Here is a 23,913-nt window from a genome sequence, read left to right as displayed (position 1 = left end):
TGTAAATGGTAAAACACATCAATGAATTTCCCCATGAATATTTATTGAAATTTCACTTTTAATACAAAGCCATTTGAAAAGTGAAACTCCAAGGAAAATGCATTTTGTGCAGCCATTGATCTTAAAATATTTACTATGAATATGCTCATCCTAGAAATATTGCACACTGCTTTTTATTATTTGTTCTGGATGAAATTGCAGGGATTTAGCCTAGTGGGTTTTTACAAGCTGAACAGTATTGTCAAGATGCTCCTCTGGACGGCATTCAGCTAGCTTTCTTTCTAGTCCTTGAGTTGTTGGTTTCTAGCAACTGTTCCATAGGTGTCTCTGGGATTCACAAACGGCTAGTCAATGGTGACTAGAGACACACCTGGAGCAGGTAAGCTCTGAAAACAGACAATTAGAGAAGCATGGACACTTGAGCTGCAAGGAGCGTAGAGGTCACCTGTCCAATGCCCTCACCTATACATAATGGGCCCTTAAAGATTGGATGCCATTTCTCAACCCACCCACTGGTCTGGCAAACATGAGAAAGAGTGATAATCCCCAAAGTCCATGAGGACGCAGGGGAATAAGCATTTTATACATTGCTGATGGGAATGTGAATCGTTACAGACTTTTTTGAGAGCAGGCCACCAGTATTGATTAAAAAAAAACTTTGAACCAGCAATTTCACTTTTGGGAATCTGTCCTATAGATCTAAAAGCACTCGAATAGAAATGCATATGTAGAGTGATGCTTTTTTCAGCATAGTTTGTAGTGGCCCTAACTAGAAAATGCCTGGATATCCATCAAAAGGGCAATGTGTGAATAAAGTGCTCTCTGATTCTGTAGACTGGTGGTCTCTAAGTTTTTTTTTTTTTTTAGACTGTTGCTTTTTTTTTTTTTAATTAATTAATTAATTAATTAATTTATGGCTGTGTTGGGTCTTTGTTTCTGCGCGAGGGCTTTCTCTAGTTGCGGCAAGCGGGGGCCACTCTTCATCGCGGTGCGCGGGCCTCTCACTATCGCGGCCTCTCTTGTTGCGGAGCACAGGCTCCAGACGCGCAGGCTCAGTAATTGTGGCTCACGGGCCTAGTTGCTCCGCGGCATGTGCGATCCTCCCAGACCAGGGCTCGAACCCGTGTCCCCCGCATTGGCAGGCAGATTCCCAACCACTGCGCCACCAGGGAAGCCCCTCTAAGTATTTTTGATTGCTCATTTAATGATAGCATGCACCTCCAAAATACGGATATTTATTTGCATGTATGAATATCTTAAGTGTAGGATAAACAAATACAAAATAGATATTTTAAAAAGATGAGATAAAAATAGAGATAAAACTTTGAATACTTTTTCCTTGTGCCAATGGGGTGTATGCACCCTGTTTTGGAGATCCTTACTAGAGAATATTATGCTACCTTCCTAAAAGAGTGAAATTGAATTTTGGGGGCCATCCTTTGATTTTGCAAAAATGTGATTATACAATGCAGATTGTTCTTCCTTTTTATCTTCCACCAAATGATGCACTATATTCACAGATATAGATATATGGATATAGGTATAGAGACACACACACACATGCTTTTACATATTCATAGGAATATAGAGAAGAGTGTGAATGGATTACACCAGACTGTCACTATTGGGACTATATTGGGGGCAGGACAGGAAAGTTTGAAAAGAAAGGAAATTGGTGGGGGGAAAGATATAAAAAAGACTATAGCAAAATGGGAAAATGTTCGTAATATAATGCTAAATAAAAAGGAAAGTAAACGTCTACATTAGTTCACATAGGTAAAACATTAAATTAGCATATGATAAGGGACGAGAAAACTATATGGACAAATGAGGGTAGTGATTGGATTAGGTGCATAACTTTTGTCTTGTGTTTTGGTTTTCATTTAACCTTAATATTAACAGCTACCGTCTCGTCTCCCTCTGGGGTATTTACTCCTAGGTTCTCCTTCTCCCAGGACAATGACATCGCCCATTGTTCTCTCTGCAGAGACCTTGTGCGTGCCGGCGCCCATGCTCCATGGACCCCACGCTCCCGTGGTGTCATTTCACACACCTGGCAGACAGGCTTGTGTCTCTCAGGCCAAAGTCCAAGTGACCAAAAGAGAGAATCGGATCACCCCAGCTCGGGTTAGAGAGTCCCAGTGAACTCTGGCTGGGAAGACAAGGTCGTGAGGTTAAACCCAGATGTCACCTCCACCTCCATGTTTGAGTGATAGAGAAGGGGACGGAATCTTCCACAGATGGATGCATGGTTAGTGGCCCAGACAGTTCTGGAGCCCAAATCCTGCAGATCCCAGGTCTGGTGAGCTTTCCCCTCCCCAGAGTTGTCTTATTCTCCACAGCCGAGGACTAGCTCAGTGATTTATGGGGTTAGGACATGCAAGAGGTATCACACAGGGCATTTCTGTGGGAAAATGGCAGAGTAATTCACAAAAACAGAATGTGGGTGTTTAAAGGAGTGAGAATACATGAGCGTGTCTCTGGATTATTTCCATCTGCTGTTCTTCTGCAATCAAAAATCTGCATAAAATGTTTCACTTATGGAAACGTGCAGCTGTCAGAGCTGAGGGTTTGCTGGCAGCCTTTGCATCAAACATCGTCTTCCTGGCCCCATGACTTGGCCTGACCCTGAGCAGCAAAAAAAACCTCAGCCCAGTGATGAGAAAGACAGAGAGAGAAGGTTTGGGCAGAGGGTCCTTGGACGGGGCAGCCATGGTTGGATAAGCCCTGCTTGGTGCTCTGAGGGGCAGGAGACGAAGTTAGGTCCAGGATGCTTCCTCAGTCAGAACTCAGTGGTGTCCGACATGGTCCTACTGTCCTTGGCTACTGGGCCGTTTGAAGGGAAAATTGAATTACAATCCTAACATGCTTGGTACATCTGAAAATTTGTCATAGTAATTAAATGCTAATAAGGTGAGGGAGAATAAATGGATAGTTTCCTTAAAGATTACACTCCACCACCCAAGGTCAGGTGGAAATTATAAGTAATGTAGTGGTGTAGTCAGACCACTCCGGCTGAATAAATGTCACGATGAAGGCAAGGAGTCATTCAGTTTTCTATATTTGAACATCTCATTAGCGTCTGTGTCATTCAAAGACGTATTGGGTGGCAGAAAGGTGACATTTAAGGCCTCTCATGGAAAGCCAAGCCCTTAATTATCTGATGGAGGTTAATGTGGCCATGGAACAGGGGAAGCCTGGGCGGAACAGGGAGTAATGGATTATGCTGAGAGCTGGTTTCATGGTTGAGCCCATGGAGTGGACCATCCCATTAGGATGTCTGGCCAGAGTTTTCCTGACTTGGTGGTTCCCTGCCAGGCTGAATGTGGGGACCAGGACGGTTCTCCTTGGTATCAAGAAGTGATATCCCCTCCATCCTTCCCTCTCTTGCCACCCATCCAAACACACTTTTCCTCTTCTATTGCTCTCAGGAGAAAAAGGCAGGGTAAGGGGGTGTTCTGTGTGCTATACCTCAGAGCCTCCAATAGAAAGGAGGTTTTTATTTAGAAGAAAAAAGTTTTGCTAGAGGTTTAATAATTAAGGAATGAGCTGCAGATCTGGAGGAGGTAGAGAAGCTACCTGTCCCAAGGCAAACAAGAATGGCATCCATCGGCAGTGGAGACTCCCATGGGGAGCAAAGGTGGGGATGACGCCATTAGACCGTTCACCTGAACATGCAGGGAAGAGCTTTTGACAAGAATCCTGCCCATTTGTCTCCTGTTCTTCTCTATGAGTCAGGAGTAGATGGTTGACCGGGAACTTACGTAACAGTTCAAAACAACTCTCCAGTGGAATTTGGGGGCTGCCCTATTTCTTCACCTTTTTTTACCTGTAGCACTGAATGCTTATAGATCAATCCAGTCCCCAAGCATCTCAACAGACGGGGCATGGAAAAATTCAACAAGTGTCTCAGCAACATCTCCTTAGCTCACAAATAGGAAGAACGAGGTATGATTTTCCCGGAAGATGTTATTTTCCTGGAAACTTTACAAGCCAAGTGATTTAAGATTTTCATGCATCCTCCTTCCTTGCACTAATGTTTCCTGTGCCTCTTGCATATCAGGTCCTGGGCTAAGGGCTGAGGTCACAAAGATAGATACTGTTCCTGTCTTCACTGGTTTAAAAGCCAGTGAAAAAAATACATAAATATAGCCTTTCAAGTGAATGAAAAAATGTTGGTGAATTGATTATCAAATTAAAAAAAAAAAGAAGAATGGAAGGAATAAACAAAAATTATTTTATATTAAGAGGATTTTATTTTTTCCTCTTTGCCATTTTGGAGGAGACCTGACGAAGATTGGCTTCTCAAGTATCCAGGCTCTTGTCACTTGTAGTGGTCAGGATGGCTGGCATGTGATTCAAAGGGGCAGCTGTCTGTCAGCAACTGGAGCGCACAGCTGCACAAACACATATACCTAAACACACAGACTGCTGGGCTCAGGTCCGCCAAAGATGCTTATCTATTAATATCTTGGAGGAGCAGGGCCTGTCTGTTGCCTCAGATGCTTGTAGCTTAGGATGAAAACTCTGGGCTCCTATCTTGTGCCAGTTACGGTCCCTCTCTTTAACCCCAGTCCTTTGGAAAGACCTGCTCCCTCGGAGCGGATTTTCAAGTACTGGGGATGCTTGATAAATGGCCCTTAATATTGAACTCAGGTGCCCACCAAGAAGTATCTTGGCAAAGAATTAGCAGTGAAATGAATGGAGTCGCTTCCAAAGGAGCTGAATGTGCACACTTGCCTCATTTTCAGCAACTTGTTGAAGAGTTATAGGGATGCAGTACAGGGACAGTCAGGTGGTTTTGGGGAAGGAGCCCACATTCCGGCCCTAGTTCCCCCAGCCATTCTCACAGCCTAACCTCGTAGGAAACCCGTTCCCATTCGCAGTCTCACTTTTCTTATCTGTAAAATAAAGGATTTGAACTTCGGGCAACTCAGTCTCAGAAACTAAATTTTTCTTCCCCGCAAATGGAAATAATGTCCACCTCACTGAGGCACATGTGGGGTGACATCTGTGACATTTTCTGACCTGTAAGAACACTATTTACTGTTATTGATCATCATTGGCTACATCATCAAGCCATGGATCTGTCTCAACCTGAAAAGAATATTGCGGGTACCGAAGACACCTTGGAAAGTTCATTCATTCAGCTCATGCTTATGCATCCAGCATCAACTGGAATTGTTTTCATATGTTTTTTAAAAAACCCCAAAACTGGAATTGTTTTCATTTTTGTTATCGAGATCCCTCATTTTATATAAGCAATTATGTTTGTTATTTGGGTAGATATGCTCGTATTTCCCATGGCAGGGACCCAGATTTCTGCAATGTTTTTGCATAGTAGAAGTTCTCAGGAGGGCCCAAATCTATCTTCAGTTACAAAAGGGAGCACCGGGGACAAATATACTCACATCGATTTCCTGGGACTCTTGACTCCTTCTACATATTTTCTGGACCTCTGTCCTGCACACTGTATTATGGTCAGACTTTCCAAGGAGAGTTTGAAGATAAGGGCCACATATAACTCCCTTTGTCCCTCCAATTTTTAGCACACAGTAGGGTTAAAGAGGTTAAGACAGAGGAGGGGAACTCTCAGTGGCATCATCCCACCTCTCTGCCAATGGCAGCGATTCTGCTTTGCCCCAAGCTTGCATGTCCCACTCAGCAAAACCAAAGCGGTAGGGCTAAGCATACCTACCCTCCTTTGAAGGCAGTTTACTGCCCATCAGCTGTTACCTGAACATGTCCCTCGAAGGGGGTCTCACACTCAATCCAAGTAACTTGTCAAAGCATTCCTTCCAACACGACATCATATTCTCCATGAAAGGAGTTATGGTAAATAGAACAGGACCACAGTTTTATAATCATCACAGATACTATCCCAGTCCTCTCATCTGTCAAGTGGAGATAATCACATAGCATTGGTTAAGGGTTAAAGGAGACAACTTCTAGTGTGGGCTGGGCAATCAAGAGGAATGATTTTCTCAGGATATGCAGGTGACCTCATAATGTACTGACTTAAAAATGCTACTTGTCCTGGCTGACAGAGCACAGCTTCCTACTGAGGATTTCACACCCACCCCCATTCCCGTAAAAAGCAACTTCCTAACCTGACAGCTCATTCTTGTCCAAGCCTCCGTCTTTATCTACTTCAGCCATAGAGACGGAGAATGTCAGAACCCCAGGGCCTCTCAACCCAAGCCCTTTGTACACAGCTCTGGGTTGTAAGTAACGGAAACCAGACTCAACCCAACTTAAACAATAAAGGGACTATATTGGCTCATGTAACAAAACCATCCACGGGCAGGGCCAATCACAGGCAAAGCTAGATCCTGTACTTAACAGTGTCACCAAGGACCTGGTTTCCTTCCCTCCTGACTCTCCCTTCAGTTATCAGTTTCATGCTGGGAGTGGTTCCTGCCCCAGGATAGCAAGACGGCTGCCATCAAGACCCAGGATTACCTACTTCCTTGTTCACATCCAACAGAGTGCATAAAAACATTTCCAGAAAAAGTCTTGAAATTCCATCTGGTTCCATTGTCTTAGCTCATATGACCATACCTGAACAAATCACTGTAGCCAGAGAGATGGGGTGTGGTGTGGGCTTAGTCTAGGTCATGCGTCCCACCCCAGAAGTGATGGTAGAGACAGCTCCAGCAGATCATAACCTGCCCCTGCCAACAGACATCAGGGTCTGCTGGGAAAGGAAATGGGGGAATGAACATTGGGAATGCAACCAACAACCTTGTTCAGGTCAACTCGGCAAACACTGAGTGGTCATCAAGGTGGGTTCAGACCAATCACTTTCTCCCTAAACGCTAATGAACTACTTCGGAGGCATCACGTCTTAAACACCTCCAACAAATTTCCAGCCAAAAGAAATCAAACTTCAGCCCCAAGAATTCTTGCAACCACAAAGATCAATCCCAGCTCTTCCATCTCCCCTCTTGGGACCCCCTAAGAACCAAGTAGCTCCTGCTACTTTTAAGGGAAAAAAATGCATTCTGGTATGCAAACATTACCGCATATTCATGCACTCAAAATGTAATTTTAGCTGTAAGAGACTTCATTATAGTATGCTCACATAATTAAGCAGCTTTCTTCCCAGGGTTTGGAAGCCTGTCTATTCTTCTCTCTCATTTACACATCACTGGGATTATCAGAATGAGTTTTAGTTTTTTAAAATTATATATTTTGGTTTTTCCAAATTGATCCACAACGGGAGGTAAAATCCATGAGAATTATATGTTTTAACACAGGTTTGTGTTAACTCCACAGCCTTACTATTAAAGTTGGAATCTGTAGACAGTCAGGGTTTCCCTGTTCTGGTCTGATTGGTTCCTGATGCATTTGTCACGCTTCTAAATACAGAGCCTCTTTTACTCTGTGGCTGGTTTGGACAGTATCCTCTTTATGGAGAAGCTGAGAGCTACAGATGAGACCTAACGTGGAGAGAGACAAGTGGACTTTCCCAAAAGGACGGACAAATTCCCTTCCTGTGCTTCTCAGGAGCTGGGCGACGGCTACTGAGAACCATCCACACACGGGGCCTTAGCACCTCCTTACCCAGCGTCTGGGAGCACGTGCCAGGGGTCGGGGCCTTGCTGGGTGGAGTGACTCAACATGACCTGGATGCCCTCTGATCCCATCATTCCACTCATCTGCGTGCCTGGCTAAGGTGCAAAGGAAACTACAAGGCCGTTTGAGCAGGTGACCCTCCACCTGGAAGGAGGGGAGGCTTCCGGGTACCTGGCAGCCGGGAACGGACTCACGCATCTACCAGGAAGAACGAGCCGGTGCCGCTGTTCTCCTGACCCCCGGGGTGATGGGGGAAGCCCAGGGGGCCAGGCCCTCCCTGGCTGCAGTCCTGGTCGGTCCTTCAGCTGCTCCACTGCCCTTCACAGACTCCCTGGCATATGAGTCTTCTACCTGGAGGTCATCTGGGCGGCCAGGACAGTGAGGGCCAGAGCCAGGAAGCCGGTCTCCGGAGGAGGCCAGCTTCCCTATTCTCCATCACTCAGTGCTACGGTCTCCTATGAGACTTCAGGTTTGCTCTGGGATGCAGGTATCCCCTGGGCCCCCTTCCAGGGCAGTGTGGAAGCTCCTGGTGGGTTTCAGTTACGCCTACAACTCAGGAGAACCGGCCTCGTCAGGGGCCGTCACAGACCTGGCCACGGAGCCATGCTGTATCAGTAATTGTTTATAAAGACCCTGGCGTTTCCAGCTTTGAGCTGAGCCGAGTGTTGCTTTAGGAGGGTCTAAAACAGCGTCGGCATCAGCGTGGGTCTGGGGGAGCCTCAGGAAGAACTTGGAGGCCACCAGGAACAGATACTCGAGGCCATTCACTGGCAAAACCGAAGGCGTGGGAGGCTTCCCTCTGAGGAAGGGCAGCTCCGCCAGGCCTCTGGGCCCTGCCTTCCCCACTGGGAGTGGCCCTCAGCTCCCACTGCCAGCCAGGAAGCAGAGGGTCTGCCATACCCATGCCCGGCTTTCCCAAACCCCTCACCCCCTTCTCTCCTCCTGATGCAGAGGTCAGACCAGCAGGCCCAGCGCAGGCCTGGAGAAGCTGCAGAGGGGCTCAGGGGCTGCCCAAGTTCAGGCCTGCCCACGTTCCTCCCTCGCAGGGGTCACTGTGCCGCCGAGCTCTCCACAGCCCGCCTTGGGTCTCAGCTGTCCTGGGCTGTGCTCCTGGGCTCAACCCCACCCTCCAGACCTGAGCCCCCTGGTCTCCGCAGCCTCATTTCTGAGCCCAAGACATGTAGCAGAGGGCGACCCAAGAAGGTAATTAGCATCAGCACCTCTGCCCCTCCCAGGCTGAGCGCTAAGTGGCTGTAAGGAGAGTCCCTTTCTGTGTCCCCTCCTCTGTCCTCACCCACCCACTCCCATCCTCCTGCTGCACAGACTCAGAGAGACACACGCCCCACACCCACTCACCTCTTCTGCAAAACATACAAGGGTTTTCTGAGCCTTTGTACATGCTGTTCCCTCCGCCTCAATTACCCTTCCCCTCTGCGTGGCTGGAAGAATTCCTACAGGTTCCTCAAGACCAGTTCAAAGCCGCTGTGATGCATTCCCTGACCCCCTGGGAGCCCGCACAGCACACACACTCCTCAGTCACTGGGTTTCTCACTCCCATTTGTGACAACCCCTCCCCAGTCCCCACTGGACAGTGAGGGGAGGGGACCTTATGAATGCACCTTCTCAGGAGGCCCGTAGGCTTGTACACAGCAGCAGGCGTCAGCGCCCGGGAGTTCCCTTCCCCTTCTTGGATGAACGAGTGGGAAAGATGTCAGCCTCACAGAAAACAGAGACAGAGGGTGTGACAAAGAGGCCCAGTGACAGGAAGTGGTGGGTGAATAACAGAGAGACAGAGAGGGCTGGGCCAGTGGGGGTCAGACAGAAGCTGCAGCCTTGTTGACAGGCCATGCCACCCCCCTTCCTCATGAACCCAGGGGCGACCCCGTGGAGAGCAGGGGCCCGTCAAGACAGGGGGGACCACCAGCTCCAGTGGCACCCAGACTCATCCCTCCCGGGTCTGCCCATGCCCACCCCAAGCCCCCTCCTGCTGGCATTGCTGGCGTACAGACCCCTCAGGTCTAGGGCTCCCCTGGAGGCCCAGCCCCTTCCCTGCCCTGCTGCCTCCTCGCCCCCACACCCTGCTTCTGGGACATGGCACGAACCCCCAGCTTTACGGGGACAGTCGGAGAAAGAAGCCAGGCAAGGAGGCGCCCACCTCAAGGAGTGCTGATGTTGGACGGGGGGTCGGGGGTGCACAGAACTTGTGGCCGGTCCTGAGGTGCGGCGTTTGTGTGGGCAGCTCCGCTCTACCCGAGGTGCCACCAGCGCACCCCCGGCGAAGGGAGAGGCAGGGCTGCAGAGCTGGCGGCGCCTGGCCATCACACCACACACGCTGTGGGATGCGGGCGCGCGGTCAGGGCCGCCTGGCCCGGCGGACACAGGCTGTGAGCCCGCCTCCAGGCCGGGGTCCTGGCTCCTCAGAGCGCTAAGCTCACCCAGCCCAGTATCCCCCAGTCAAAGCCCCTGACCAGCAAGCCTGCACTGGGCTGGAAACAGGAAGCCCGGGGCCTCCGAGAGCCCAGGGTGCACGCGTGTGTCAGTGCGTGGGGGAGACGGACAGGCAGCCCCGAGGAACGCACAACCCGGCGTCTGCACGCCTGCGTGAACGTTCGCGTCTGCAAGTCTGGGCGTGTCTGGCACAGCCGGGTGGTGGCGCAGGCGCGTTAGGGCACCGTGAGCAGCGAGCGGCAGGTCTAAGCGGGTCTGGCTAGGAGTGCGTGTCCCTTTGCGTCCATCCTGTGACATCGGGTCCGCCTGGCCGGGGCTCACGTCCAGTCTCCCCGTGCGGGAGGCAGGCAGCCCTGGGGTGGGGGACCTCCCTGCAGGTGGCATCGGCGCCCGAGCATCCCAGGGGGGCACCCGAGCGTTTGAGCACGTGCGTAGCCCCGCGGGGGCGGCCGGCTCCCAGCGGGGTGGGCCGAGCGGGCCAGGGCCTATCATCTGGGCACGTACTCCCGGGGCAGCCCGGCCCAGTTGTGGTCACGCAGGGCCCGGTCCACCGTCCGGATGTAGCCGTTGATCAGGTCCTTCATCGCGGGGGTGAAGGGCTCGAGGTCGTGCGGGCGCCGGCCGCGCCGCCGGAAGCTGCCCTCCTTGTTGTTCTCCACGCAGAGCAGGCGCTCCTCGCTCACGGACACGTTGAGGAAGGCCACCACCTCCCGCAGCGTGGGCACCAGGCTGCGCCGCAGCTCCTCGTAGTGAACCACCAGCAGCCGCTTGCCGTACTTGAGCCAGTCCAGCACGTGCGAGGACCACCATGACGCGTAGCTGTTGACAAAGTCCGGCCACTCTGGGTGGGCGAGAAGGAGCGCCGTGTCAGGGCTCGGCCCTGGTGGGGCTGCTGGCCTCCTGGGGGCCAGGATACTCCGTCGTCCACCGCCCGGGGCCGACCTACCCGATCTCCCCCGGAGGAAGACCCTCTTGGCGACCTCGTGTTGGGGAGGGTTATAGCAGGCTGGGCTCTGAAGAGCTGCAAGCCCGCCTGGGAGCTGTGACCTCAGGTCTACCTTCCCCCAGCGGTTTCCTTGGAAACACACCAAGTTAAGACAAACGGGGACCGTGCGTTCCAAGAACTGGTTCTCTCTCGGGTGGACCTTGACCTCTGGGACTGTCTCTGCGTGGCGAGAGCCCAGGGTCTCGGGCCTATGGGACATAGTGGAGTTAAAGACAACCAAGGCAGGGCCTCTCTGTCGAGATGACCCTCGGTTCACCTTGATGTTGCCCTGGCAGCTCTGCACATCCAGTCTGGGTAATGGGGGCCGAGCAGTGTGTGGGGGGCAGCTGCCATGCCTCCTAGTCAGAAGACGACGCTGTGCAGGCAGGATTTCCTGTCCCCGGGCCTCCTACACAGCTACGTGAATGCGGTGCCTAACTGATGCTTCTTGTGTCTTGTGGGTGCGATCGCCGGTTTAACCAGTGACGCACAATGAGGCCACAGGCGGGGCAGCTGCGATCTCTGGCAGGTGATCTGCTCCGTGAGGTTTTTTTTCAGCAAATTTAGAAATTTGGTGGGTCTTTTTTTTAAGTGGGGAGAAGGGTGCAAATGTCAAGAATCACCCCAACAAAAATAGTTTCCATAACTGGGCTATTAAGACACCTCAAATGCTGTGGGAAGCATCTGCTTTCTCTAATCTTCACAACAACCCTATGAGATGGGACCACCCTTGTTTTTAAGGTGAGAAAACCGAGGCTCAGAAGACAAGGTCTGCAGCTTGCCTCAGGTCACTGGGCTGGTAAGAGACCCAGGAGGGGTCAGAGCTCAGCCTGCCTGCGTCCTCAAGGGGAGTCAGCAGGAGGGCAGGGATGGCTGACGGGGGCTGGTCTAGAGGGAGGGTGATAGGGAAACGGGGGGACACCCACCAGCCTCAGCTGATCCGTAGTCACACAGGGACGGAAGCACAAGCCTGCCCAGCCTCAGGCCCCGCGTCTCATCATGCCACCCACTCTGCTGGACACAGCTGTATTTCTGATGGCTTCATTTTATATCACTCACTCTCCTGACTTGCGTCTCTTTAATTCATCGCCCAAAGGCTAGACTGTGCGTGCCTTGAGGGCAGAGACTGTGACCCCTGTAGCCTGGGCTCCTGGCGCCTTGCCCAGTGCCTGGCACATAGTAGGACTTCAGTAAGCGTGTATCAGCAGACTGACCCCACGAATAAAGTTGCAACCGTTCCCCCACCCCGCCGGCCCCTTGTGCTCACCTTTGCTCTTCCAGTTGCGGTCAGCTGCGTAGCCCAGGTGCCCGGCGCATTTCCTGTTGAACTCGGCCACCAGGGACCTGTACGGGTTCCGGATCAGCAGGATGGCCGAGTCGAACATCTCAATCTCCCTCCTGCCGCTCTCGTGGGTCTTCACGCAGATGGTGCGCCGGCTCCTCCAGTGGTCCTTCTCGCCCTTGAACCCTGCCCGGGAGAAAGGCATCGTGGAGCCCCCGCTGCCAGGGCAGCAGACAGGTCTGAGCGCCAACCTGCACCCGACATTGGGGGCGCAGCAGAGGGCAGTGGGATGGCCTACGGATGGCGGGTGGGGCCTGACCCTGCCCAAGAGACAGTGAGAGCGGGAGGCATCTAAGTGGGGAAGGATGGCGTCTGCAAGAGAAAGAAGATACGGCACCTCCTGTAGATCCCAGAAGTCAGGAGGCAGAGCCCGACCACGCCCTCTCTCTAGACGCTGTAGACGCATTCATTTGGGCATCTGCATGGCTATGTCACACGAGCATTGCAGATAACCCTGTGAGTTGACCACAGCGGCAGGCATAGCCAGATGAAGAGACTGAGGCTCAGAGTGGCTATGTGACTTGCTCAAGATCACACAGCACCACAGCATCAGAGCCAGGGCTCTCTCCACGTGGCTTTGTGTGTCCCTGTGAGGCCTCCGTCTTCTACTCACCTCCCCACAGAAGGGGCAGGATCCCCATCATCAAGCTCAAGGGCAGTCAGCAGCTGTAGCGCCACCCTCTGACCTTATGCCACAGTCCTATAACTGGTCTCCAGCCTTGCACCTGTGGAGACTCTACCCATCCCTACACAGAGTCACACATTTACCAACAAATATCATTGTGTGCCCGTTCTGTGTTGGACTTTACACTGGGGATAAAGGGGTAAGACTCAGACCCTGTGTTTAAGCTTACAGTCTAGTGGGGGGATAGCCCAAGTGTAATACAGAGCATAGGGGCTTATGGGAACAAAGAGTAAGGGGGACTAGTTTGGGAGTGTAGTGGGATGTCACAGAAGGCTTCCTGGAAAGATGTCCCCTGAACCTGGTCTCCTGGCCACATCTCAACATAGCCCATGCCATCCAGCTCTGGCGACAAGCTCCAGAATTGCCCATGAGCTTGCCTCGGGCTCTTGGAAACATAAATGAGTCCCATCCCCACACCCCCCTTCATGAATGGTTGGGAAGTATTTGTATCTACAGCAAGTCTTTGATGCCTGAAAAATGCAAGTGTCCTTTGAGTCTGTAAGTCTGGGGTCACCAGCTGAAACTCAACACGTTTCAAATTCATCTCTGCCATGGGCCAAACACCAAAAGTCTTTGCTTTGATTCATTGTGTCAAACAGCTGGGAAGTTCCAGGAAAGAATGAGTCAGACCATGAGCCAAGTAAACATGAGATCTGGTCTTTGACACCCTGAGGCCCAGGGTGCCTTTTGTACTGCCTTGGCCTGTTTCAACAGGCACCACTTTTCCTTATAACTCAGACCACGCTCACCATGACGGTTTGGCATTTTGGCATTGGAGCTTCCTTGTGAATTTCACGTGTGTGTGTGTGTGTGTGTGTGTGTGTGTGTGTGTGTGTGTGTGTGTGTGTATGACTGCTCTGACAGTGCTCTGAGGCCAGCGGCTACATCTAACCAGTCTCGTAAGGCTCAAAGATGCATCGGGGATCTCTAAAGCCATTCTGAGGCAGTGGCAACCCAATCCTTATTATGCCCAGCTATCGAGCCATTGGGCCACTTAGCCATTTGTAGACTGAGATAGCCAGCTGTTTGAATAAGGTAAAGGCCTTCTTTCTAGATGAACACGGTGGGTAGCTGCAGCCTGTACACATTAGGTGGTTCCCAGGGGACTAGGCCAGAGTGGGCAGGTCCATGTGCTTCATCTGGCCACTTCACCTGTAGCTGCCATAACACTCAAGACTCCCAGGGGTGATGAAACTGGGCTATATGGACACCCTTGGCTTTTTCCCAACCAGACCAAGATTGCTGTGGGTGATTCTAGAACCCGCTGCCACCTCAGGAAGTTTGTGTTTTCTCTAGGATGTTACTGATAGTATCCTCTTTTCCTCAACCAAACTCTAAGAATCCCAGAGAAACTGTTGTAACACTTGACAACAGAGAAATATATTTCACCAAATATAGATCCCACTTGGCTTATCTGAGGTTCTTAGTCTTAAACAGTACACAGATTTGAGCCATTTTAAAGTTCATTTACTTGACATAATGAGGCCTCTTATTTCCACAAGAGAAATATTAGAAATCATTAAACTCTTGAAGATTTTTGGACCTCGTTTTAAAAAATCGTATTTTGATAAGCTACACTTGCCTCAAAAACAAAGAAAAAAGAAAAAGGAAATGAACACATGAAGTCAGTTTCCCCTAATTATTGAGGGTTCTAAAAATTAAGGAAAATTCAAGAAATGTTTACAGAGAGGGAATCTAAGCTACTAGGCTTTCCCTTTGAATCCAGAACAGATCTTGTGAATTTTCTCTCAAAGTGTGGTCCTAGGGCTGGCTGTGTCAGCACCACCTAGGAGCTTGTTAGGAATGCCAATTCCTAGGTCCCATCTCAGATCGACTAAATCACACTCTCTTGGTGGAGGGGGGCGTGCAAACCAGGAAGCTATGTTGAATTAATAAGCCCTCAAGGTGACGCTTATGCACGTTCAAGTTTGAGAAGCACAGCACTAGAGCTCCGGGGAGGAGCTGGGCTGGAGAAGCTGCAGTCTGGGCGCTGGGAACTGCCCTCCTCCCTGCCCTGCAGCCTTCACTAACCTTTGTTGTAGAGAGTGCCGTCAAAGTAGTAGCTCCCTGTGTAGAAGCCGGTGGCGTGCTCGATGAGGTGCCGCGCCCATGTGTTCCCGGCTCCCGGGAAGCTCGACAGAGCCACGAACACTTTGGATTTGGTGGGCAGGAACCTCCGGTCCGTGCACCGGGTATCTGAAAGTCCAGAAGTCGTCTCGGGGTTACCCACCTCCACTGCGACTCCCAGACTCTCTCTCAGACTTCCCTAGATAGGAAATGCCAACCCAGGACTCCCACTGGGAGATGAATGGGAAAACTGAGGCCCAAAAAGGGGAAGGGATTTGCCACCTGGACCTTGGCTGCACGGGTCCGCGGCTGGCCAGAGAAAGCCCCAGTGATGACGAGACCTCCCAGGGTAAGAGTCTGGTGGGACTCAGCATCCTGCAGACTCCCAAGGTCAGCTGGGGCAGACCTGCTTCTCACACAAGGAAGATGCTGGAGCCTGGCACACAGCCTGGGTGGCTTACTGATCCCCAGGTCCTGGACTGGCTCAGGGAGGCCCCCGTGGCCACTGGGCTGCCACGTCACCCCGCCCCACCACCCTGCCACTGCTATCCCTCTGGACCCTGCCTCTCTGCTCGTTCTCAAACCACCTTCATCCCCAGAGAGACTCAGATGAAGGTCAGGTGCTCTTCAAACCGAGCCCCGCATCCTGTGTCCAGCCTCCAGGGATGGTGGAGGCCTCCTGTTCCCGTTAGCCCAAGATAGGACCACCCACCAAGACGCCTTCCCCGCCCCAGGACCGCATACTCAGTCCAAACCCCCAGACCAAGTGCCACAACCAGCGGTAGACACAGGAGGAGGGCCCCGCACGCCTGTCCATCTCTGGGGCAGAACTCACCCTGCACGGGCGTCTGGTAGACCTCGCAGTACTCCGCTAGCCTTCGGGCCTCAGACTCCTGGCCACACAGCGAGCTGTCCACAGCATCCCGCAAGTTGAACTGGGGCGTGGGGTAAGCACAGTAGCACTCCCAGCCCCTGAGGATGGCCAAGGGGAACTCCTGCCAGGGAAGGAGAGGAAGAGAAGCATCCTGGGTGAATGCAGGGGCCACACCCCCGCCGCTCAGGGACCAGGGTGAGCACGGGGGATGTCCTGCCAGCCGCATGGGATCTACAGGGGTGTCTGTCCGTCCTTCCAGCGCTGGGATCTGGGCCCAAACCCAGGGGAGACAAAGCTCAATGAGACGGGACCTCTGCCCTCTGGCAGCTCACTGCTGGCCGGTGATGAGCCCACGGTCTTTTGTTTGTCTGTTTGGTTTTGTTTTTTATGATAATTACAGTCTTTATTTATGTAACTGGTCACATAGTCATAGTTGGTATTTATAACTACCTTCTTCTATTACCCATTCTTTATATATGTGTGTGTGTGTGTGTGTGTGTGTGTGTATAAATTTTTTTTTTTTGCCGCACCACACGCCATGCAGAACTTCCCCGACCAGGGATCGAACCCGTGCCCCCTGCAGTGGAGTCTTAACCACTGGACCACCAGGGAAGTCCAGAAAAGTCCACTGTTAATAGCACCAGAGCTATTACAGAGGGGTGACTCCACTGGGGGGACTGGACCTGGATTTTGGAGACATCTAGGGGGTCGTCAGGAGTGCTGGGGAGGGAACGGCATTCCAGGTGGTGAAACCACATGTGTCTGGGTTAGAATGGGACAGAAAGGCCCACCCAGGGCAGCTCAGCATTCAACATCTTTAACCAACAGACTGTGAGCCCCCAGTGAGGTCTGGAATTCCCACCAGCCCTCCCTGGAAAGAGACAGACCTAACCCCTGCTTCTGCAGTCCTGCTGCAGGGTGGGGTGCAGGGCCGGTGACAGATTCTCACACAGCATCTCTCCAGGACAGGACGGGTGGGCACGGCCAGGCCTTGGCCGCTCCGAGGTGCTCAGGCTGATGGGGGCTTCCTTAGATCGGAGGGGCCCTGCCAGGGTTAGAAGGCCAAGCCAACTCCTGGCAGTTTTTTACATATGTTTTCTTGGTTTCCTCTGGGGAGAAGGTTGCACCCACCGCACAGCAGCGAGAGCTGGGGCGCTGGCATTGGGAAGGCCTGAATGTGAATTCAGGTTCACAGCCTGGGTAACCTTGAACCTTTCTGAATTTCACCATTGAACAAAGGGAATAAAACCCACCTTGCACATCGGTTGTGAAAACTAGATGAGAAATGTCCAAATTGCCCAGTCCTGGGCCCGGCACACAGTAGGTGCTTTCTTCACAGAGGAACGGGCCATCCTCGGCCTCCTTTCCCTGGTGGGCAATTCCTCCACTCACCTCTCCCACACATTTTACTTGAGCACCTACTATGTACCAGGCACCAGGTAGGACACTCAGCCCCATTTCCACTCTGCCTCTCTGTGCATCTTGCAAACAGGAGATGCGAGGCCCTCTGGAGCACCGAGAGAGGAGAGGAGTCAATTGAGTGTGTGCTTGGGGGCGAGGGAAGCAGTGGGCAGAGAAAACTTCTCGCTGCTAAGGGAAACGCTGAACAAACCTTTTTGTTTTTTGCCCACAGCAAAAATCTCATAAAAAAAATAAATAAAGGAAAATCAATAGCGTCTTCTGAGCGTGGCTTGGCAGAGCCCAGGATCTCGGCACTCAGAAAAGACAGTGGATGGTGTCCCAGCCAGGGGAGGGCAATGCAGAGCCTGGGGCCGGGTGGTCCCTTAGGAGGTAGGAGGGGAGGCTACCCCCAGTGGAGGGCTGTTCTCCTAAGTGTAGGTGGGATGCTCTCCCAGAGACCTCACAGCCCCCACGAAGGCGTCTCCCCAACTCCCTCCTCCTTCGTCAAGGCTCAGGGGCAGTTTTGCCTCTGCCAGCCCCGCGTTCCTCTCTCAGGGCTGAGCTGCCATGTGGGGACAGGAGAGAGGATGCTTTCACTATTCTTACACTACACACCCTTACACACACACACACACACACACACACACACACACACAATCTGCTTCCAGACCTCAGTGCTCACTTTGGCATTAGAAATGCCCTTAAATATTTTATGGGACCGTAAGCAAATCACCTCCCCTTTTGGAACCTTAGTTTCTCCATCTGTAAAATGGACAGATTCCTTGAGTTGTCCTGCCTGGAAGAGTTGGAGGATCTCATTTCTCTCCCTCTGATCCAAAGTGAGGGCCAGTGAGACTAGGACATTTACCCCCATGCCTTTCCTGGACGAGGCTTGAGTTGCAAATTTCTTCCAGGACAGGGGGCTAGGGGTAGGCAGTCATTCTGGGTGTCCACGGGCTCATGTCCAGAGGCACCAGGGAGGAAGCACCCGGTAGGAGAAAAAGCACCAGGTTTACAATCCAACAGACCTGGACTCGAATCCCAGGGCCACGGTTGAATATCTGTATGACCTTGGACCAATCACTACCTGCCCCCCAAGTCTTGGCTGTCTCATCTGTCATCTGGGGGCAATAACATTCACACCATAGAGTGCTGGGAGAATGAAGGGAGGATGACGCATGAAAAGGACCCAGCACATAGTAAGGGCTCCCTTACTCTTAACTCTTAAGACCTTAAATTGTACTAGAGGCGGGCCCCAGACCACCCTCCTGACACTCAGAGTACCTGAGAGTTTGGTTCCTAAAATTCCTCTTTTTGGCTCCCCCTCCAAGGCCCCAAAAGCTCAGGATCAAGCAAAGGTTGGAAGTCCCTCCCCCAAGCAGCACTTGTGATTCTTAACCTCGATCAGACACATAGAGAAAAGAATCGCTGGGACTTCCCTGGTGGTGCAGTGGTTAAGAATCCACCTGCCAATGCAGGGGACACAGGTTTGAGCCCTGGTCCGGGAAGATCCCACATGCCACGGAGCAACTAAGCCCATGCGCCACAACTACTGAAGTCCACGTGCCTAGAGCCTGTGCTCCGCAACAAGAGAAGCCACCGCCTTGAGAAGCCCGTGCACTGCAACGAAGAGTAGCCCCTGCTCACCGCAACTAGAGAAAGCCTGTGCACAGCAACGAAGACCCAATGCAGCCAAAAAATAAATTTTAAAAAAATATTTAAAAAAAGAAAAGAATTGCTCTGAGGGCTCAGTGGCCACAATGGGGCCCTAACCCTGGAAGCAGGACCCACTCAGCCACAGCTGCCATCACTGTCAGAGCTGCGGTGACGTCCAGCACCGGCAGCTGGGGCCGCTGGGCTTGGAGTGAGGGGACAAAAGGCTGGACAAACCCCATCAGTACCTCTGGCTAGACTCCACCCACCCTGGGGCCCCCATGTCATTGCTCAACAGAAAGCGAATCTGTGTCCTGACCCTCAATCAGAATGCCGTTGGCTTTCTGGAAGCAAGTTCTCCTGCTGATGTGAGTTAGTGAAAAGCCATCACAAGAACTGCAACCTCTGGCCTCTCCCACTGTTACCCATCCTCTCCCGAAAAGCCCTCATCCCGCCTCGTCCCAGATCAATACCTTCATCACAGCGAGCGGCGGGAACAAGCAGCCTGGGTACCACGGCGGCAGCAGAGAGCACGCAGCTGTCTGCGTCTGTGTCCCCCACACTTCCATCCACACTGGCTCTTATGGGCTGAATTGTGTCCCCTGAAATTCATATGTTGATGCCTTAACCCCCAGCACTTCAGAATATGACTGTATTTGGAGACAGGGCCTTTAAAGAGGCAATTAAGTTAAAGTGGGGCCATTAGGATGGGCCCCCATCGAATCTGACTGGTGTCGTTATAAGAAGAGATTAGGACCCAGACACACAGAGATGGAGAAGAAGGCCACTGGCAAGCCAGAGAGACAGGCCTCAGAAGGAACCAACCGTGCCAACACTTTGATCGTGGACTTCTAGCCTCCATAACTGAGAGAAAATAAATTTCTATTGTTTAAGCCACCCAGCAGTCAGTCTGTGGGAATTTGTTATGACAGGCCGAGCAAACTAACGCTAGCTTTCTTACCAGTCCTTGGCCACTGCAGTCTCGCTCCCACCTCAGGGCCTTTGCACTTGCTGTGCCCTCTGCCTGGAGTGTGCTTTCCCAGATACCCTCACGGCTTTCTTTTTTTAAATTAATTTATTTTATTTATTTATTTTTGCTGTGTTGGGTCTTCGTTGCTGCGCGCGGGCTCTCTCCAGTTGTGGCGAGCGGGGGCTACTCTTTGTTGCGGAGTGTGGGCTTCTCATTGCGGTGGCTTCTCTTGTTGCAGAGCATGGGCTCTAGGCACACGGGCTTCGTAGTTGTGGCTCGTGGGCTCTAGAACACAGGCTCAGCAGTTGTGGCGCACGGGCTTAGTTGCTCCGCGGCATGTGGGATCTTCCCGGACCAGGGCTCAAACCTGTGTCCCCTGCATTGGCAGGCGGATTTTTAACCACTGCGCCACCAGGGAAGCCCCCCCAGATACCCTCATGGTTTTCTCCCTCACTTTCTGCAAGACCTCTTCCGTGAGGCCTTCCCTAGCCACCCCATTTCGAGTTGCAACATCCCTCCCGCTATCACCGATACACCCAATCCCTTGCTGTGTTTTCTACTTCTGTTTCAGTGGTGTAACTTACCTCGATGGAACGCTCTGACCCTGAATGTACCACCCAGTCTGTTTTGATGAATGCCTATCAGGACACACAGCATTTTCCTCACACCAGTTTCCTCGGCCCCTTCCCACTCATACCCCCCTCCCCCAGAGCAACCCCTAGTCTGACTTCCATCACCACAGAGGAGTTTTGTCTATTCTAGAACGGCCTATAAATAGAATCACTCAGCACATATTTTTGTGAGTCTGGTTTCTTTCAGAAAAATATTTGTTAAGTCCACCCATGTTGTTTTATCTGGCAGTGGATTGTTGCTTTTTATCGCTGAGTATCATTCCGTGTGTGGACATAACAATTTGCGGACTCCTTCACTTGATGGATCCCTGGGCTGTTTCCCGTTTTTACCTATTACGAATAACGCTGCTATGAACATTCTTGGGCAGGACTTTCAGTGGATACACATCTTCATTTCCAATGGGTAAATATGTAAGGTTCCTGCTTCATTTTTCTCCACTGGTGCTTGTCACCATTCAACATACTATATATTTTACTTATTTTCCCTGGTTTACTGTCTGCCTTTACCCACAAGAATATAAGCCGGGATTTTTGTGTGTCTGGTGTGCTTTGCTGCATTCTCAGTACCTAGAACAAAGTCTAGAACATGGTGGATGCTTAATGAATCTTGGATGGATGCACCAACGAATGAATGAATGAATGAATGAATGTCCTTTCCAGATCCCAACTCCCCCCAGAGTTGTTGGCAACAGACTTGGACATGAGTCTTCCGTTGGCCACTTGTGCCCAGCCATGAGTAAAGAGAAGAAAGCTTGTTCCATCTAAGCAAACCCTCCCTGACAACAGGAACCCTAGGGGACTCTGCCATCCTGAGATTCCTGTTCAGACAAGAACATTTTACCAACACAGTTACAAAAAAAAAAACAGTCTGCTCAGGGCAGGCTGGGTCTGTCTCCCTCCCCGGTGGTAACGGCTGATGCCTCACGATCCTGTATCCCAGGGCTGGGGCCAGGCTGCCCCCACCAGTGACCTGAACCTTTTTGCTTCCTTGAGTGGATTAAACTGTCAAGTTCCCGGGTGTTTGCAGAGCAACGGGAGAGCTGCAGACAGTAATGTGGTTTTCTTTACAACATAACCTCTTCAGGAACATCATGGGATTCTGAAAACACAGAACAATTTTCAGCCCCTTGGGGATTTCTAAGACATGATTTCCATAAAAATTAAATATTGATGAATCTTATCTCTCTGCCAACCTTGCTGCTCCCCGGTACCTCCACCTCAAGCTGCAGGGAGAGAGAGAGAAGAGGAGAAAATGAACCAAGACAAGGCAGAAAAACAGGAACACAGATGTGATACCGCTTCAAACAGATGAGGAGTTCCGAGGGCACGGTGGGTACACGCCCTGATCCCAGTACTTTCTCTACAGCCCGAGCCTGGGTGTCCAGGATGGGGGCTCAGGCGGGGACTGGGTCTGCAGTACGTCTGGGCATTCAGCCTGGAGCCGGGTCACGATACAGCCAGGGCTGGGCTCTCCGGGCGGCGGGTATCCACACGCCAAGGCCTGGCCGTGGCCAAGGGGTCACGGAGCGGACATTCCAACAGGCGAGGAGTGAGAGCTCAAGAAGGACCCCCTCTGGGGTCTCCTCTTCTCCATCCTCGCTCCTCCTTGGGCACCTTTCTCAGGATCTCCAGGATTACACAGAATTACCAAAACTTCAGAGATGAGAACTTCCGGTTTCAGAAGGCGAAGCTGAGGCTTGGAGGCCGGCGGCAAGCAGCCCACGACCTCGGGACATCAGGGTGTGTGGCAGCAGACGCCAGCCTTCAGGACTCCCAGTCCGGGGCTTTGCCACACGCCACACTCAGCCCCTGGGAGGCAAAAACGTGAATGCGGTGGGTCTGTGACAAAATTCAGGAACCGGCATGGAGGTTGCCTCTGACCAGTCTCTTGCCTCCAGAGGCAGAACTGGGGAACATTCAAGACACAGAAAGGAGAGGCGAGGCCCACGAAGGGGGATGTGGGGATGGGGATGAAAGGACCGACTCTTGCTTTCCGGCAAATGTCAGTTTGAATGCAAACCCGTCCGCTGACCCTGTAACTGAGAGCATGTTTCCCTGTGATCTGACTGCAGGTGCGGGGCTGTGCGGTTTGGAGGGGCAGCTACGGGAGGTGGACCCAGTTGGAGGCCTGTCGTCAGGAATCCTGGGCTTTGAATCTCATTTGTGTGATTGTTGACAAGCTACCGGGCAGCTGTGAGCCTTGGTTTTATCATCTGTAAAAGGGGCATAGCTTAATGATTAAGGGCTCTGGTGTGAGTTTAAATTTAGACGGCTTGAGTCTTGATTTCTCCAGCTGTAAGGGGGATTTTAGGATGCAATGAAATACGGTCATCTCTTGGTATCTGCAGGGGATGGGTTCCAGGACCTGGCACAGATACCCAAATCCGCGGATCCTCAAGTCTGTGGTTCTGTGTTCGTGGATTCAACCAATGGCTGATGATGTATCCTGTGGTATGAATTTATTGAAAAAAATCCACACATAAGTGGACAAGTGCAGTTCAAACCTGTGTTCTTCAAGGAACACCTATACTATTAGGGGGCCTTTCAGAGAGCAGACCCTCAGCAAGTTGGCTGGTCCGAGTCCAGAGGAGGCCAAAGGCATGGGGTGGGGGCATTAGGCCATCTCTCTGTATTCACTCTTCTCCACAGGAACAGCCAACTCACCAGCCCTCTTCCACGTGTCCAGCCTCAAAGGTGCTGCCTCAGGATAACTTTGAGCTAAATGTCAGAGTGTCTCCAGGGGCCCCTAGGGGATGTCCCCTTGGGCGATGGCTCTCCGCAGACTGGAGCCCCAGACAGCAGACAGAGGTAGTAATTCACAAAACCCAGACCCACGCAGGATGGACTGCCTCTATCGAGATCCAAGGGGACGTGGCCAGAGCCACCGCCCAGCAGAGAACAAGCCGGCTCCGCGTTAATGCGTGCCTTTCCATCCCGCAGGCAGCTGGGTTAGCGCCTCCTTTAAACGGACAAAGGGAAAACCTCAGAAGAAATGTCGATGGGAAGACATCCAGGTGATTACTATTCTGTATGAAGAACTTATACACCCCAAAGAGGCTAAAAGAGGGCAGGCAGAAAGGATAACACCTCTCTCCCTGCGATGCCTTTCTCAGTAGGAGAAGTTGCTGGGAGAACAAACCTCAGACCACAAGGTGCAATAGCCGAAGCGTCACACGTTAGTAACCTATTTGCAGACGATGCCAGATTTCACCCATCGGTCCCGCCGCAGGAACGCACACTCCCACAAACGGCCTATCTACTCGAACACCAATACGGGG

The 23,913-nt window shown here is 51.8% G+C and overlaps 1 protein-coding gene across 3 annotated transcripts in view; it reads right to left on the bottom strand.

Annotated features, from left to right (window-relative positions):
* Positions 1–1,219: 1,219 nt before the first annotated feature.
* The window catches only part of WSCD1 (WSC domain containing 1), a 51,040-nt gene continuing 28,346 nt past the window's right edge, over positions 1,220–23,913 (bottom strand). For all 3 annotated transcript variants that reach the window (XM_057536393.1, XM_057536392.1, XM_057536394.1), the window contains exons 6-9: positions 15,941–16,100; positions 15,070–15,234; positions 12,279–12,479; positions 1,220–10,867 (exon numbers count right to left, since the gene is read on the bottom strand). In XM_057536393.1, the coding sequence (XP_057392376.1) occupies positions 10,515–10,867; positions 12,279–12,479; positions 15,070–15,234; positions 15,941–16,100 (879 nt within the window). In that variant the 3' untranslated portion in view covers positions 1,220–10,514. The remainder of the gene's footprint in view (positions 10,868–12,278; positions 12,480–15,069; positions 15,235–15,940; positions 16,101–23,913) is intronic.

This window comes from Balaenoptera acutorostrata, chromosome 20 (genome assembly GCF_949987535.1).
Source record: "Balaenoptera acutorostrata chromosome 20, mBalAcu1.1, whole genome shotgun sequence".
Lineage (NCBI taxonomy): Eukaryota > Metazoa > Chordata > Mammalia > Artiodactyla > Balaenopteridae > Balaenoptera > Balaenoptera acutorostrata.
Note: the sequence above shows the minus strand (reverse complement) of the source record. Positions and strands in the feature narration are given on the sequence as shown.